General features: G+C 38.9%; 2 protein-coding genes across 9 annotated transcripts in view; one reads left to right on the top strand and one right to left on the bottom strand.

Annotated features, from left to right (window-relative positions):
* The window catches only part of LOC133541283 (MICAL-like protein 1), a 249,806-nt gene that overhangs the window by 87,576 nt on the left and 145,283 nt on the right, over positions 1–16,947 (bottom strand). The window lies entirely within an intron of this gene.
* LOC133541281 (hepatocyte growth factor-regulated tyrosine kinase substrate-like) overlaps positions 4,289–16,947 on the top strand; it is a 31,137-nt gene continuing 18,478 nt past the window's right edge. For 4 of the 5 annotated variants that reach the window (XM_061884595.1, XM_061884594.1, XM_061884593.1 and 1 more), the window contains exons 1-5: positions 4,289–4,454; positions 9,051–9,135; positions 11,536–11,611; positions 11,737–11,829; positions 13,325–13,448. In XM_061884595.1, the coding sequence (XP_061740579.1) occupies positions 4,418–4,454; positions 9,051–9,135; positions 11,536–11,611; positions 11,737–11,829; positions 13,325–13,448 (415 nt within the window). In that variant the 5' untranslated portion in view covers positions 4,289–4,417. The remainder of the gene's footprint in view (positions 4,455–9,050; positions 9,136–11,535; positions 11,612–11,736; positions 11,830–13,324; positions 13,449–16,947) is intronic. The other variant, XM_061884592.1, reaches the window with a different exon arrangement.

Below are 16,947 nucleotides of genomic sequence, written 5' to 3'. Positions count from 1 at the left end.
TGGACCTGCAGCGAAACAAGGTGCGCCAGGACCGGATGGCGCAGTGGGAGAGTGGCCGTGCGCAACCCGAGCATCCCTGGTTCAAATCCCACCTAGTACCAACCTCGTCACGTCCGTTGTGTCCTGAGCAAGACACTTCACCCTTGCTCCTGATGGGTGCTGGTTGGCGCCTTGCATGGCAGCTCCCTCCATCAGTGTGTGAATGTGTGTGTGAATGGGTAAATGTGGAAGTAGTGTCAAAGCGCTTTGAGTACCTTGAAGGTAGAAAAGCGCTATACAAGTACAACCCATTTATTTGAGATCAGCGACAAGTGCGTAGACGGACCACCTGGGCCTGGTTATCTGATCACCTGTCGCTGATCTTGATGCCAGACCTGGCACACTCCATTTCGCCGCGGGTCCGCAGGCCACACCCCCCTCCACAATATATATATATATATATATATATATATAAATATATATATATATATATATATATATACACAGTATAGGCAAAACATTTGGACACACCTTCTCATTCAATCTTTATTTCCATGACTATTTACATTATAGATTGTCACATCAAAACTATGAATGAACACATGTGGAGTTATGTACTTCACCAAAAAAGGTGAGATAACTGAAAACATGTTATTATATTCTAGTTTCTTCAAAATAGCCTGATTACTGCTTTGCACACTCTTGGCATTCTCTCCATGAGCTTCAAGAGGTTTTCACTTCGCAGGACTATAAAAAATGGGAGCCATTACCTCCCTGCTTGGCACTCGGCATCAAGGGTTGGAATTGAGGGTCAAATCAGCAAACATTATTCCCGGGCGCGGCCACCGCTGCTGCTCACTGCTCCTCTCACCTTCTAGGAGGTGATCAAGGGTGATGGGTCGAATGCAGTGAATAATTTGGCCACACCTAGTGAGTGTGTGACTATCAGTGGTACTTTAACTTGAACTTAAAGTGTCATAGTTTTGACGTGACAATCTACAATGTAAATAGTCTTGAAAATAAAGAAAACGCATTGAAATGAGAAGGTGTGTCCAAACTTATATATATTATATATATATATATATATATATATATATATATATATGTATATACATATATTGTAATTATTGTGCACAATAATTACAAAATTTTTCCCAGCAGAGAAAAGTTTATTTTTTTTTTTAAACACTAATAGAAATACAGCATTTTAGGGAAAAAAAGCGACACATTTGTTCCCTAGCGGCCAAAAACAGTCCCATTAAAAATGCATTTTTGGTAACTGTCTCGACATAAATTAATCAAATCATTTATGTTGCTACTTACAGTATATGATAAGCATGTGTCTCTGTTGATGTTCGAAATGGTCTTTCTGTCCCCCCAAAAATCTTATAAGTAGGTTTGCGTGTTTTCAGGCTAGCTTTTGTGTTTTAAAAAAAAATCATCTAATTAAATCATGGTGACACACTAGCCTTTAAAGGTTTATGATATAGGTCTAAATATTTATATATATATTTTTTTTCAGGAAGAAAATGTGTTTTAACAGGAAGGATTTATTCAATGTGGAAAAAAATGTCAAAATATTTGATTAAGCAGAAGAAATAACACTTTGTGAGAATCAGTGTTGCTGCCAATACTTGACTCACGGGCCTAAGAACAATAAAGTAACAGTCATGGAAACATACTTCATTTACATAATTCATTCTGACAAAATACCCTTTTTGCATCTTGTCCACTGTACAGACCAACACAATACTCAGTAGAGGATGTGGCAAACTAACAATGAGTGCCAGTGTTCCAAGTGCCAGGTCGTGACTCATGTACATGACCGACGTCAGCCTGCCACAAAGCTGATTGACACACACTCTCAACACTCGATGCGCTCTTTTCATCGAATATATATATATATATATATATATATATATATATATATATATATATATATATATATATATATATATATATATATATCTTGATTGGATTATCCAGAGAATAGTGCTCGATACCATGGTAGAGCGCAGCATGTATGTGTGGGAAAAATCACAAGACTACTTCATCTCTACAGAAGTGTTTCATGAGGGGTTCCCTCAATCATCAGGAGATTTTAATGGAAGCATTCACATACAATGGTTTATATAGGGCACAGAGTGGGTGGGTACAGGCAGGTGTAGGGTGTGGTGATTGGCTCATGTGTTACCTAGGAGGTGTTTCCGACTGTGGCGGCATGTTGAAATGATTTCACTGCGCTTGTTGAGGGATGACAGATCTGGATGATATATAATAAACAGTTTCTCTTTTAAACATAGGTTGCATCTTTTATTACCACTGTTGTAAGGTGTGCTGGATGCAAGAATTTGCCATGTTACTGAATATTCAACATTATATATATATATATATATATATATATATATATATATATATATATATATATATATATATCCATCCATCCATTTCCCACCGCTTATTCCCCTTGGGGTCGCGGGGGGCTCTGGTGCCTATCTCAGCTACAGTTGGGCGGAAGGCAGGCTACACCCTAGACAAGTCGCCACCTCATCGCAGGGCCAACACTGATAGACAGACAACATTCACACTCACATTCACACACTAGGGCCAATTTTGTGTTGCCAATCAACCTATCCCCAGGTGCATGTCTTTGGAGGTGGGAGGGGCCTATCCCTAGGTGCATGTCTTTGGAGGTGGGAGAGGCCTATCCCCAGGTGCATGTCTTTGGAGGTGGGAGAGGCCTATCCCCAGGTGCATGTCTTTGGAGGTGGGAGGAGCCTATCCCCAGGTGCATGTCTTTGGAGGTGGGAGGAAGCCGGCGTACCCGGAGGGAACCCACGCAATCACGGGGAGAACATGCAAACGCCACACAGAAAGATCACTAGCCCGGGATTGAACCCAGGACTACTCAGGACCTTTGTTTTGTGAGGCAGACGCACTAACCCCTCTCCCACCGTGCTTCCCCTTTATTTATAATATGCAACATAATATACAACCAGGAAATAATGAAAATCAAAACAAGTACAGAAACAGTACAAAACAGCGCCAGGGGGTTGTAAACTCAAGTAAGTAACAAAAATAGAATGCAATATATATAAGAGTACCATGAATTAATTAAGGGGTTCGAGGTCGCAGGAGGTTGCTGTATTGCATTAAAAACTTGATTTTGACCCACTTCCATGGTGGAAGAACAATGAGCCCATATATGCATGTATCCTCTTACTGCCAAGGTAGCCAGGCTGGGGGGGCGTTGATTAACGTGGACCCTGACTTAAACAAGTTGAAAAACTTATTGGGGTGTTAGCATTTAGTGGTCAATTGTACGGAATATGTACTGTACTGTGCAATCTACTAATAAAAGTATCAATCAATCAGTAATTTAAATTTGTAACACAGCATCATCGTTTTCAGAGCTTTTTGCTTGTTAGAGGTGGAGAGTGTTTTAACGTAGAGTTCTAATTATTTTTTAAAGGCACAAAAAACAGGTCGGGTATTGAGAAACGGAACATTTATTCATTGACTCGTCTTTTTTTTTTTTTTTTTAAACAATAGTCAAAATAAGTCCGACAACAGAATAAAACATTACAAAACATTATAAAAACAGTACAAAACAGCGCCAGGGAAGGATGTGCGCACTTCTTTTTTTTTTTAAATGTTTATTTATAAATTTCAACATTTACAAACAGTAAGTCGTTAGTGCGTCTGCCTCAGAATACGAAGTTCCTGCAGTCCTGGGTTCAAATCCAGACTCGGGATCTTTCTGTGTGGAGTTTGCATGTTCTCCCCGTGACTGCGTGGGTTCCCTCCGGGTACTCCGGCTTCCTCCCACTTCCAAAGACATGCACCTGGGGATGGGCCCCTCCCACTTCCAAAGACATGCACCTGGGGATAGGCCACTCCCACCTCCAAAGACATGCACCTGGGGATAGGCCCCTCCCACCTCCCAAGACATGCACCTGGGGATAGGGATAGGCCCCTCCCACCTCCAAAGACATGCACCTGGGGATAGGTTGATTGGCAACACTAAATGGTCCCTAGTGTGTGAACGTTGTCTGTCTATCTGTGTTGGCCCTGCGATGAGGTGGCGACTTGTCCAGGGTGTACCCTGCCTTCCGCCCGATTGTAGCTGAGATAGGCACCAGCGCCCCCCGCTACCTCGAAAGGGAATACGCGGTAGGAAATGGATGGATGGAAGTCGTTCATTGGCTTGTCATAAATGCACGAACGTCACGGCAATACCGCGTTGAAACTCCGGAGGGCGCAGTCGTCCTGCGATGGCGGCGCTTCTCGACCGGAAGCAGGAAGTGCCGCAAGACTTGTGTTTCTTCCGGCGCTGACTAGACGCTAGCTTAGCATCAGGAGAAAGCTGACGGCGTGAAAGTGCGAGCCAGCGTCGAGCAGAGAGCCGCCACAGACGCACCACAACTCCCACTCCGACATGGGGAAAGGCGGAGGTTCGTTCGAAAGACTCCTGGGTAAGTTGTGAACGTCATTGGTCAAGTTAGAAGTATTGTTTAGACGCCGGGCTGTGGGCGGCTAATAGTAGCATGCTAACAACTCTTAGCTCAATAATCACTACATCAACAACTACATTAATAACTACCTTTCATGTTGTTTTTTTCATCATCTCACCCGCATTGGCTTCATTTGTGTCCTGTGCAAACTCTGGGTTGCTGTCGGTCAATATAATCTTAACCAAGAATGATGCCGTTATAGATTGTAACGTTTGCTCCAATGATCCCACGTCATAAGAAGAAGAAGGAAAAGACGTGCCTTCTGTTCTTTACTGCACTTTAAACTACACCTTCAATGTAGTCTTTAACTATTGTACTGACGGCAGACAACAGTGCTACAAAAAAAAACCAGTTAGAATAATACATCATGTTGGATAGAGCAGTGTTTTTCAACCACTGTGCCGCGGCACACTGGACCAGTGTTTTTCAACCACTGTGCCGCGGCACACTAGAGATACAGTCTGGTGTGCCGTGGGAGATCATCTAATATCACCTACCGTATTTCCTTGAATTGCTGCCGGGGCGCTAATTAATTTAAAACCACTTCTATCAGTAGCCAGAGGAGCCTCTTCGGTGATAGACTGCTTCATCCAAAGTGCAGGACTAATACTCAAAAACTCCTTTGTCCCACACGCTATTATAGACTGTACAACTCCTCTCTGGGGAGGGGAGCGAGGGGTACTAGGATGACGGGGGTACTAGCATGACAGGGGTACTAGGATGTTTTTCCTTTATTACCTCTTATGTCATTTATTTCACCCCATATTTGTTCCCACTACCGCACCTTAAGTTGGAGTCTTTAATCTCGTTATATGCAAATATAATGACAATAACGTTCATTCTATTCTATTCTATGACGGGGGTACTAGGATGACAGGGGATGCAAAACAATAACAGTGCAATACATTTTCATAACATGGTCACTACTGCCTAGTTTCTCTTATTATATTCTTATTTTACTGTTATAGTTTAATTCTCATTGTTGCTTTTTATTTCTATTCTTGTTGTAATATTTGTCTATTTTGTTTCTATTATAACCCCATTATTTACTTTTTACCGTTCGATTGATCTGAACTCTGTACACTGCTGCTGGAATTTTTAATTTTCCTGAAATAACTCTCCTGAAGGAATCAATACAGTACTATCCATCTATCTATCTATCTATCTATCTATCTATCTATCTATCTATCTATCTATCTATCTATCTAGTTATCCATCTATCTATCTATCTTCTCACTCCTGCACTTACCAAAGGCATGCGTTAAAAGTAAGCATGCGCTAAATATTTTAAAACCTCTTCTCACTCCGGCACTTACTAAAGGCATGCAGTAAAAAGTTGAGTGTGATGTAAGGATACCATCATGAAAAACACATTTAATAAAAAAACAAAAACGTTATTATGGTCCTACCTTTACTTATAAATGAAGTCCACGCCAGCTCCTTCTGATCAAAAGCATCGATAACTTGTTTATTGAAGTCTTCCTTATCTTTCTTCAGTTTTAAAAGTCTCTCTGTCTCGATGGAGATCTTCCTTTATTACCTCCTGCTTCGATTGAATGTCCAGTTTAGAAAACTGCTATCAGTTAGCTCGGCTCCTCGAGTGTGGGCGACGACAGAATTATCCTCGGACAACTCCCCCTCAAGTTCTGCTCCGCGGGTGATCTCTTTATCCCACCGCTGCCACCATGAAGTGTTATTGTATAAATAATACACTGGGTATTTAGGACTGGAACATGCTTTATTTCAGCCCGGTTGTTTACCTAGCCAGCATAGGAGTGTTACATCCTAAAAGGTCCGTCGTGCAACCCCCGCGTCATATCCGTCCCAGCACGTATCACATGACTCATTGTCACTTCTTCTGCAGCCAAGTAGTCGCAAGAAGGATCACTAGCGCCCTCTACCACCAGGGGGCGGGAGTCATTTAATGACTCATATTTGACACACGCAGCTACGGTATTGTGACGGTCTTAAGCCGTCGTCTTGCGGGTTCCCAGGACCACCAAGGAAGGACATGGCTTGAGCAGTTTGACTTTGTTTATTTTTCAATAAAACCTCAGTGCAGGTCGCTCTTCCGCTCCTCCTCTCTGCTCACTCGCCGTCTCCTCGCCGCCATCATGCTCTGCCTGTCTGTCAGACCGTCAGCTCCACCTTTCCATAGGTACCGGTATATTAATAAAACATAGCTGCTTACTGTTCTTTTTAGCATACCGGTATTCAATAGCTTGGACGTTAAATCCTACTGAATAGCTCTTGATCTTCTTCCCTTTATGCGATTTCAAATTACCGGTATTGAAATCAGCCTCCTCCATTTTGAAAATGATGACAGGGGAAGTGTCACTCGTGACGTCACGAGTTTGACCCGGCGGTAATACTAAGCATGCGCTAATTATTTTGCACATGCTATATGCGCATACTATATGCCCGGCGGCAATTCAAGGAAATACGGTATTTGGGTTTAAAATATTTTTTGCAAACCAGTATTAATAGTCTACAAATGATGTGTCTGTCAGAGTAATCAGTAGGTGGCAGCCGGTAGCTAATTGCTTTGTAGATGTCGGAAACAGCGGGAGGCAGAGTGCTGGTATAAAGGTGTCTAATGCTTAAAACCAAAAATAAACAAAAGGTGAGTGCCTCTAAAGAAAAAGCATCGAAGCATAGGGAAGGCTATGCAGAAGAAAACTAAAACTGAACTGGCTACAAAGTAAACAAAAACAGAATGCTGGACGACAGCAAAGACTTACTGTGGAGCAGAGACGGCGTCCACAAAGTACATCCGAACATGACATGACAATCAACAATGTCCCCACAAAGAAGTATAAAAAACAACTGAAATTTCTTGATTGCTAAATCAAAGTAGATGCGGGGAATATCACTCAAAGGAAGACATGAAACTGCTACAAGAAAATACTAAATAAAGAGAAAAAGACACCAAAATAGGAGCGCGAGACAAGAAGTAAAACACTACACACAGGAAAAGAGAAAAAAAGTGCAAATAAGTCAGTGTGGTGTGACAGTACACCTACTTTGAGACAAGAGCTATATTCATGCATGTTTGCTTATGCTTTAAAGTTTAAAGTACAATTGCCACAACCACTTTTTGCTGTCAACTGAGTTTCATTTTTAATGATTTCTGCTGGTGGTGTGGCTCCGGATTTTTTCAACACAAAAAATGTGCCTTGGCTCAAAAAAGGTTGCAAAACACTGGGCTATAGAGAACATACAAACCTTTTATTTATTGAATCAAAAATAGTGAAATTCCACCACAAAGTGAATTTGCAAACAGCTAAAATGATACACAAAGCAAAGTATAACCTTCTAACCAAGAATATACAACAATTCTTCTATAAAAAAAAAGAGGACTAATATGATCTTAAAGAAAAATGTCATTTAAAACATTTGTACGCACGCGCAACTCTTAAGACCTTCAGTATATCAGTATGTGGGATTAAATGATGGAATGGATAAAGCAAATAAATCAAACAATGTACTAATATGATCCACTTCAAGAAACTCTTCAAATTGTTTACAAAGTACAAAGAAAAATAAACATTCTGAATTTATTTCATCCATCCAGTCATTTTCAAGATACTCTTACTCATCTCACCATATGAAATGTAACTTACTTCACTAATTATTACTTATTTTTATTGTCATTACTTATGGAGTATATTGTGAATATGTTGAGAACAGGAAGTGAACAAAGGTTTTAGCTACTGTGATGTAAAAGAAAAGGGGTAGGATTAAATAAGCTCTGCTTCTTTTTACTCCTTTTCCAACATGTTGAAAAGAGAAACTGGAAATTGTGATCATGTTGTATGCATGCATGTTACAAATACACTCAAACTCAAACAAATACTCATTCACAACGGAAAGGAATGGAACGACCTCACAACAAACTTAAAAGTCTTAACAGATGACTGTTCATTTGTAATTGAAGTTAAAAAGTGACTTTGGAGCAATCAAAGTTGAGGTGGGCACCATGTTTGACATGTCAACTTCATGTCTATTATATTTATGCATGACAACATTTTGATTTCAGATGTGAACAAGAGCATGTGTTGTCTGTGTTAGGATGTAAAAGATGTCATTGAACGGGCATTTTATGACTTTTCTTAATTTGGTTACATGCTATAGTATAATTTTATTACATCTTTTTTTTTTTTATCGCTTTAATTTAGGTAGCCAGAAACTGCAGATGGAAATGAGCTGCTTAGCTATAATCTGGTGCAGAACATATTTGTATTTGAGCTTAATGTCTCTGTGCATTGTCCCTTCAAATAAAGACTCAACTAAACTAATTTAGTACACTTGCACAAACAAGTACATGCAGACTGTATGCGATAAGGTGAGGTTTTTTCCCCAGCAAAAATGTTTGTTTAATACATTTTAAGTAGCTCTTTGGAAAAGTTATACATTTGTATTTGCCTTTATATAATTCTGTTTCTTCACCTATGGTTACAAGTAGCTCACATGTACCACCAATGGTACTAGAGAGTCAGTGTTTTAGTTTATATGACTAAATATGTGTCACCATTAATGCACCTGTGATCATTCCAGATAAGGCCACGAGTCAGCTGCTGCTGGAGACCGACTGGGAATCCATTCTGCAAATCTGTGATCTCATTCGACAAGGAGACACACAGTAAATCTCCTATTTAGGGCTGGGTGATATGGCTGAAAACTATATTACGATTTAAGTGTTTTATATCTGTCGCTATCGATAGTTATTGATATTTTTATGACCAATGGAAAATAAGGACAAGGAAAAAGTTTTGATATTTAAAATGTAAGCTTCCTTTAATTATAAATGCCTAAGATTTCAAGGCAGAGAGGAAATGACAGCACACCCATACTCAATCCATGTAAACACAATTCTAAAATCACAATAACCTCATAAAATGAGGGTGCAACAACGAGTTATGTAAGAAATGCACAATAAAGTGTAACAAATTAGTGCAAAGTGTGAAAATCTAAAAATACAGAAGTCTTAAAACTGCTTGTTGCAGGTTTAAGTTAGTCTGTTATCGGGCTGCAAGTCAGGATAGTCCAGTAGTCAACGACTATCTTAATGATTAGTCGACAAGTCAGATCATAAAGCGTACACGTATTTAATGGATCTAATTTTTCCAACGACTTTTAAACACACCTAAGTTATTTTAGGCATGTGCTTACGGACAACAATGATGACTACCGGTAATTCCTTTTATAAATATTTATTCATATTGCACATCCAGCTGTTACAAAAAATAAATTTACTATTACAACGTTGTCAATTTAAAATAAAGGAAAGAAAAATCGCAAAAAAAATACTTGTTTATGTTTTAAAGCCAACCAGTTACAATAGCAGCAATTAAAACAAACAAAACACCAAATCTAACTTCCTCAAAAACAAAATAAGGATTTTGACATGATGTGGTTAAAAAGCTGCACACTGGTATAGTGACTATTGAAGAACTCCATGTATAGAATTGTATCAGTAATGAATTCTCAACATGTTAGCTATTTAATAGATTGTATGTTTAATCCTATCATACCTCCGCATTGGTGCCTAATGTCTGTCTCTGTGTGTGTGCGCTTCCAGCAAGGTATTCATGTCTTAGGCAAAAATAGTTCTTACACTTCAAATGTTTTCACTGGCGATGTTTTTGTGAGTGGTGGCGCAAACTCTCTTCCGCCCGGAAAAACACAAGTGATGACGTCACGACTATTGTCGACAAATACAATTGTTGGCGACAAATTTTATTGTGCGCACTTGTCAATAATGTCGACTAATCCTTGCACCCCTAGTCAGTTAGTTTAAAGCAGGGGTGCCCACACCTTTTCTGCAGGCGAGCTACTTTTCAATTGACCAAATCGAGGGGATCTACCTCATTCATATATATAATTTATATTTATTTATTTATGAAAGAGACATTTTTGTTAACAAGTTAAATGTGTTTAATGATAATACAAGCATGTGTAACACATATGGATGTCTTTCTTTCACGAAGACAAGAATATAAGTTGGAGTTTTACCTGATTCTGATGACTTGCATTGATTGGAATCAGACACTAGTGATGATAACGTACACATTTTCAAATGGAGGAGAAAAAAAGTTGTCCTTTCTGTACAATACCACATGAAAATGGTTGGTTTTTGGCATCTTATTTATCCAGCTTCCATACACTTTACAAGAAAAACATTGCGGGCAAATTCCGTAGCTTGTTCGCTTGTGCACGCCAGCTTTCTGAGACTCTTATTTTGTTAGCGCAGGCAGCATGAAGCAGCGCTTTTATTGTGAAGATAGGAACTATGCAGTAGGCCTTTAGAGTTTTGACGGAAGGTACGGCGCGACAGTCTTTTAAAATAAAAATTGTTTCTCGCCGTCCTGTCGGTCATTTTTTCTTAACAATGATCTCACAGCAGCCAGCGTCATCTCACAAGACCCTCGGGTGCTGTGAATGTCAATCAAGTGACGTCTTGGTGAAGATTGATGATCGTTAATTTTTAAGTTTATTTTTTTAAAAGCCTGGCTGGCGATCGACTGACACACCGGTGTCTCTGCGATCGACCGGCAGCTCGTGATCGATGTAATGGGCACCCCTGGTTTAAAGTATTGTAAGGAATTAATTTCCCCGATTAGGGAACAACCTGTGGATGAAAGAGATGTACTCTCTGCAACACTTATTAGTTTCTCCTCTAACTCATGCAGAGAATCAACAGCGAGACAGCAAGATAGTGCAACCAAACGGGAGAATTGATACTGTTACGTGATTGGCTGTTAGAGCGTCCCTCCCATTGCTCAGTGATCACTTCCTATTTTGCTTGGTTACCATATCGTGAATGCCTTTGTTCTTGCTACTAACTTTGCTTTGTAACTTACGTTTTCTTCTGAGCAGAAATATATTTATATGTATTGAACGTATAATCAAACATCATTTTATCTATCGTGATATGGATTATCGTTTTATCGACCCAGCCCTACTCCTACCCCGCTTTTTTGAGTCATTGTGGTCATATTTTAAAATAAAAAGGTAATTGATTGCATATTTCTCCAATCAGGGCTAAATATGCAATCGCCGCAATTAAAAAGAAGTTGAACGACAAGAACCCACATGTGGCCCTCTATGCACTCGAGGTAAGATTGAAAATTTGTAGATAAAAGCACAATAGTGACATATGTGGGCACAGTTGTATACAACTCGGCTACTTGCAATCGCGCTGCAATATGTGGGAGAAACCATTCTTTCCCTTCCTCTTCAGGTCCTTGAGTCCGTGGTTAAGAACTGTGGACAGACGGTTCATGATGAGGTGGCCAGTAAAGTGACGATGGAGGAATTGAAGGATCTGCTCAAGGTGGCGTTGTAACGCCTCGTTTTTCAAACATCTTTAAAGGGAAAATGCGCTTGTTTTGCCCTTCATTCACAATCTTTATGTAGACAAGATCACGTGTTTTAGTCACAAAATACGGCAAGTACGAGGTGGCTAATAGTGCAGCTAATGGGCATACACTATTCTGCCTTAAAGCTCTCTAAGAAAACATCCAACAACCACCAACAATACTCCATTTACATCTCGTGACCTGAATATTAATCAATTATTAGTGATATTGTTATTATAAGCGCTAACGCAGGCAAGCCATTTTTAGCAGTGCTGTGGTCACATAAAGCTAGCTTTATTGACATGTTGAACTGGTGAGCTGCTGCATCGCCTCTGAGTTGGTGAAAAGCAATTGTAGATTATAAATCATGCCACTGACCTGTGCAGTAGAAGCTTGTTTCCATAAACCGAGAAGTTGGTCAACTTTGACATTCACGGCGAGAAAGACATGAAAGGAGGCTTATTTGCCTTTTTTTTTTTTTACCTGCATGTGGTTTATGATTGATTTTTCATCTAAACGGGAAGATATAATCATCCCATTAGTCAGCTTCTGATTAAGGACAGACTTTTATTGTCTGATTGATCGTTTTATTGTGTTCATAGTTTGAATATCTTGTAAGCACATGGCAATACTGCTACATGATGTTTAGTATTTTACCAAAGCTGGATCTGTTTAGCAGACAGCTTCCAAAACTTGTAGCTCATCCTCCTTATATTCAGTTTACCAGGAATTGATTTACGTGGACCCGGACTTAAACAAGTTGAAAAACTTATTGGGGTGTTACCATTTAGTGGTCAATTGTACGGAATATGTACTGTACTGTGCAATCTACTAATAAGAGTTTCAATCAATGAATTTATAAAAATATAGGGTTAAATATAAGATAATTTGTCCCAAAGTAGTCTTTGTTGTCTCTCACGAGGTCTGCAAAGAGTAATAATACTGTTGTTTTTTAAAAGAAAAGTAAACATGCGTTTGTGAAAGTAATCCGCAGACATTTGCCTAAATTGACAAAAATGGTTATGAATGTGCATGTTGTTACATTACATATATATTTACAGGGTTTATGTAAAACCATGGAGGTTTTTTAAAATAAGCTCTATAGGTGGAATAGATCAACTTCCATTGGCTCCATTTTTAACTGACTTTTGCTAGTGTTTATTTACAAGTTAGAGTGCATAAGAAAAATAAAAACATAATATAAGATGTGATAGACTTTATTCATCCCACAATAGGGAAATCATGTGTGGTTGTCTCACATAAAGATTGTGAATGATAGCCAAAAAAAAAAGTGCAGTTCGAATTTAAAATGAACCAGCAAATTCTTTGTGTAATTACGTGCCAGTCGTCATGTGATCTAATTTGTTTTTACTCGTTCCTATAGCAACAGCTCAGTTTATAAAGCGACAAAATAACATAATATTATGCAAAGATGTAAAGACAGTTTATTTAAACAATTCTCTTCACTAGAAACAGACAGAACCAAATGTCCGGAACAAGATCCTCTACCTGATCCAGGCCTGGGCCCATGCCTTCCGCAATGAACCCAAGTACAAAGTGGTACAAGACACCTATCAGATCATGAAAGTGGAAGGTACGTGGACATGTGTATGGTTTTTATAGTTTCTCATTTCTAAACCTGGACTGCAGTGTGAAGCCATTAATTTGCATTTGGTTGCGTCAGTGATTCACTAAATGGGTGAAATACGCGGCCATTGTTTCCGCAAGACTGCTCCAGTAGTGTATGGTGATGTAAGTTGTGCGTGGCGAGACAGTGGAGTGCGAAGAGAGAGGACGAGAGCTATTGGCCCAAAGAAGATGAGTGAAGCCATTTCAGGTTTTGCGATCATTTCAAACTGAGAAAGACATACAATATGGTGAAATGTGTACACTGTCAAACAGATCTGACATTAAAGAATAGCAGCACTACATCAATATTTCAGCATCCATCCATCCATTTTCTACCGCTTATTCCCTTTCGGGGTCGCGGGGGGCGCTGGCGCCTATCTCAGCTACAATCGGGCGGAAGGCAGGGTACACCCTGGACAAGTCGCCACCTCATCACAGGGCCAACACAGATAGACAGACAACATTCACACTCACATTCACACACTAGGGCCAATTTAGTGTTGCCAATCAACCTATCCCCAGGTGCATGTCTTTGGAAGTGGGAGGAAGCCGGAGTACCCGGAGGGAACCCACGCATTCACGGGGAGAACATGCAAACTCCACACAGAAAGATCCCGAGCCTGGATTTGAACCCAGGACTGCAGGAACTTCGTATTGTGAGGCAGACGCACTAACCCCTCTGCCACCGTGAAGCCCATATTTCAGCATGTTACAAGAAAAACACCCTGAATATTAAAGAGCAGTAAAAAAACATAAACTAGGTCAATGTTTATTTTGGCAGCTAACGCCATTTTATATATTTAACTTGCATAACAAATACCTTATTCAAACATACTGGGGCATGATATTTAATAAACTCCAGTATAAATGTGTACAGACCCCAATTTAGCCCCAATGCTGCCTCGACGTCACTTGTATGCACGTTTCAAGAAAGTAAATACAAAGAAAGTTGACCGGATTCTGTAAATGGAATAGAACAGAAAGTACTTTATTGATACCTGGGGGAAATTCAGCACCACAGTTCGCTCACAAACACTTAGATGTTTTTTTACATGTGAATAATATAAATACAGTCTATATTCACATGCGAATAATATAAATACAATCTATAGTCACATGTGAATAATATAAATACAGTCTATATTCACATGCAAATAATATAAATACAGTCTATATTCACATGTGAATAATATAAATACAGTCTATAGTCACATGTGAATAATATAAATACAGTCTATATTCACATGTGAATAATATAAATACAGTCTATATTCACATGCAAATATAATATAAATAAAGTCTATAGTCACATGTGAATAATGTAAATACAGGGATAAATAATAAAATAAAATATAAAAACGCCACTCCTATAAAAATTAGTGTTTTCCATCCATCCATTTTCTATCACTTGTCCCTTTCGAGGTCACGGGGGGTCTCTCAGCTGCATTTGGCTGATAGGCGGGGTACACCCTGGACAAGTCACCTCCTCATCACAGGGCCAACACAGATAGACAACATTCACACTCACATTTTCTTATGTGAAAATAAATGAAATAAATATTTATGAATGGATATTTACTGACTAGTGTAATATATTTGATAGAGTTCTAATCTTTTTATGACTGTTAAGTGTAGGCAACATGGACATGAGCGTGAAACTACGTTACCTTTTTTCCAACGCCCGTCAACAACTCAGCCAATGCACATAGCATGTAAGCAAATATGCCACAAATACGTCCATCCTTCAACAATTGCTATTTCTTCGAAATTAAAATATATATTCATATACTACATATAGCCTATTATTTGCCCAGTTTTGACTAGTGATGCACCAAAAATTTGGCCGCTGAAAAAATACTTTGCTCACTGTAACTGGATGTTGCGATGAAGTATCCACTGTATCGTCTTTCCCTGCGCGCACAAATGTTGTAGCTTATTCTAAGCTGATGGAAAAAACACATTCAGGTCGCATTGCGTTTAGACTCAAGTCACATTTAAAAAGATCTGGTTCTGATGCGAAAAGGTCTAATATGAAGCACTTTGGAGCGTAGACTGACCAAACAAATCAGATCTGTGTCACTTGAGGGCACATATCAGATTTGGTGTGCCGTGTAAATGCAGCCAAGTTGTTAAATACATTGTCACTCAATTTATCTTTGAATCTATTTGTTTAGTTCTTTATTATCTAGTGCAGAGGCCGGCAAACCCAAAATGTTGAAAGAGCCATATTGGTCCAAAAATAAAAAAACTAATCCGTCTGGAGCCGCGAAAAAATAAAAGCCATATTACATACAGATAGTGCCATGAGATATAAATTGAATTATGAGGACTTAAAGGAAACTAAATGAGCTCAAATATAGCTACAAATGAGGCATAATGATGCAATATGTACATACAGCTAGCCTAAATAGCATCTTAGAATCGATTAGCTTGCAGTCATGCACTGATCAACTATGTCTGATTAGCACTCCACACAAGTCATTAACATCAACAAAACTCACCTTTTTGCATTCATGCACAACGTTAAAAGTTTGGTGGACAAAATGAGACGGAAAAAGAAGTGGCATAAAACACGTCTTTGAAAGTCGGAGAAAGTTATACATGTAAACAAACTACGGTGAGTTCAAGGACCGCCAAAATTAGTAGGACAAAATGGCGCTCGCCAAATACTCGAATCAGTAAAGCATGTTTAATATAAACAGTGTGCTTTATAACAATTAGGGAGGTTTGTGTCATGTTTGTCCTCCTACAGAAACTACATTAAAGCAAAAAATTATTTTTTTGTTTTTTTTTCCACTTATCTTTTTCCATTTTTCATACATTTTTGAAAACCCCCCAGAGAGCCACTAGGGCGGTGCTATAGAGCCGCGGGTTGCCGACCCCTGATCAAGTGGCTGGCTTTAGGCTACCCAACTAATATATAGTAATGATCTCATATTAAAAGTGCAATTTGAATGTTACATGCATTTATAAGAAGAAAGGTCATCAGAAAATCTGTTTGTTTCAACAATTTTTTCTAAATGTCTGGAGGCTGTAAGGTCTGTTTTACTTGATTATTCTATGAACCAAACAAATTAATAGAGAGATTACATGGTTTTTAAAATAAAACACAGCTGCAGCCTTGGGTAGTATCCTTTTAAAATTGTACGATATACAGGTGCTGTTCATATTATTAGAATATCATGAAAAAGTTTATTTCAGTAATTATATTCTGAACGTGAAACTTACATATTATATCAATTCATTACACACATAGTGATATATTTGAAATGTTTATTTCTTTAAATTTTGATGATTAGTACTGACAATTACTGAAAATCCCAAATTCAATATCTCAGAAAATTAGAATATTAGTTACGACTAGTACCAAAAAATATTTTTTAGAAATGTGGGCCAACTGAAAAGTATGAACATGGAAAGTTTCAGCATGTACGGCAATCAATACTTAGTTGCAGCTCCTTTTG

This window comes from Nerophis ophidion, linkage group LG23, assembly GCF_033978795.1.
Source record: "Nerophis ophidion isolate RoL-2023_Sa linkage group LG23, RoL_Noph_v1.0, whole genome shotgun sequence".
In the NCBI taxonomy this organism is placed as follows: Eukaryota; Metazoa; Chordata; class Actinopteri; order Syngnathiformes; family Syngnathidae; genus Nerophis; species Nerophis ophidion.
Note: the sequence above shows the minus strand (reverse complement) of the source record. Positions and strands in the feature narration are given on the sequence as shown.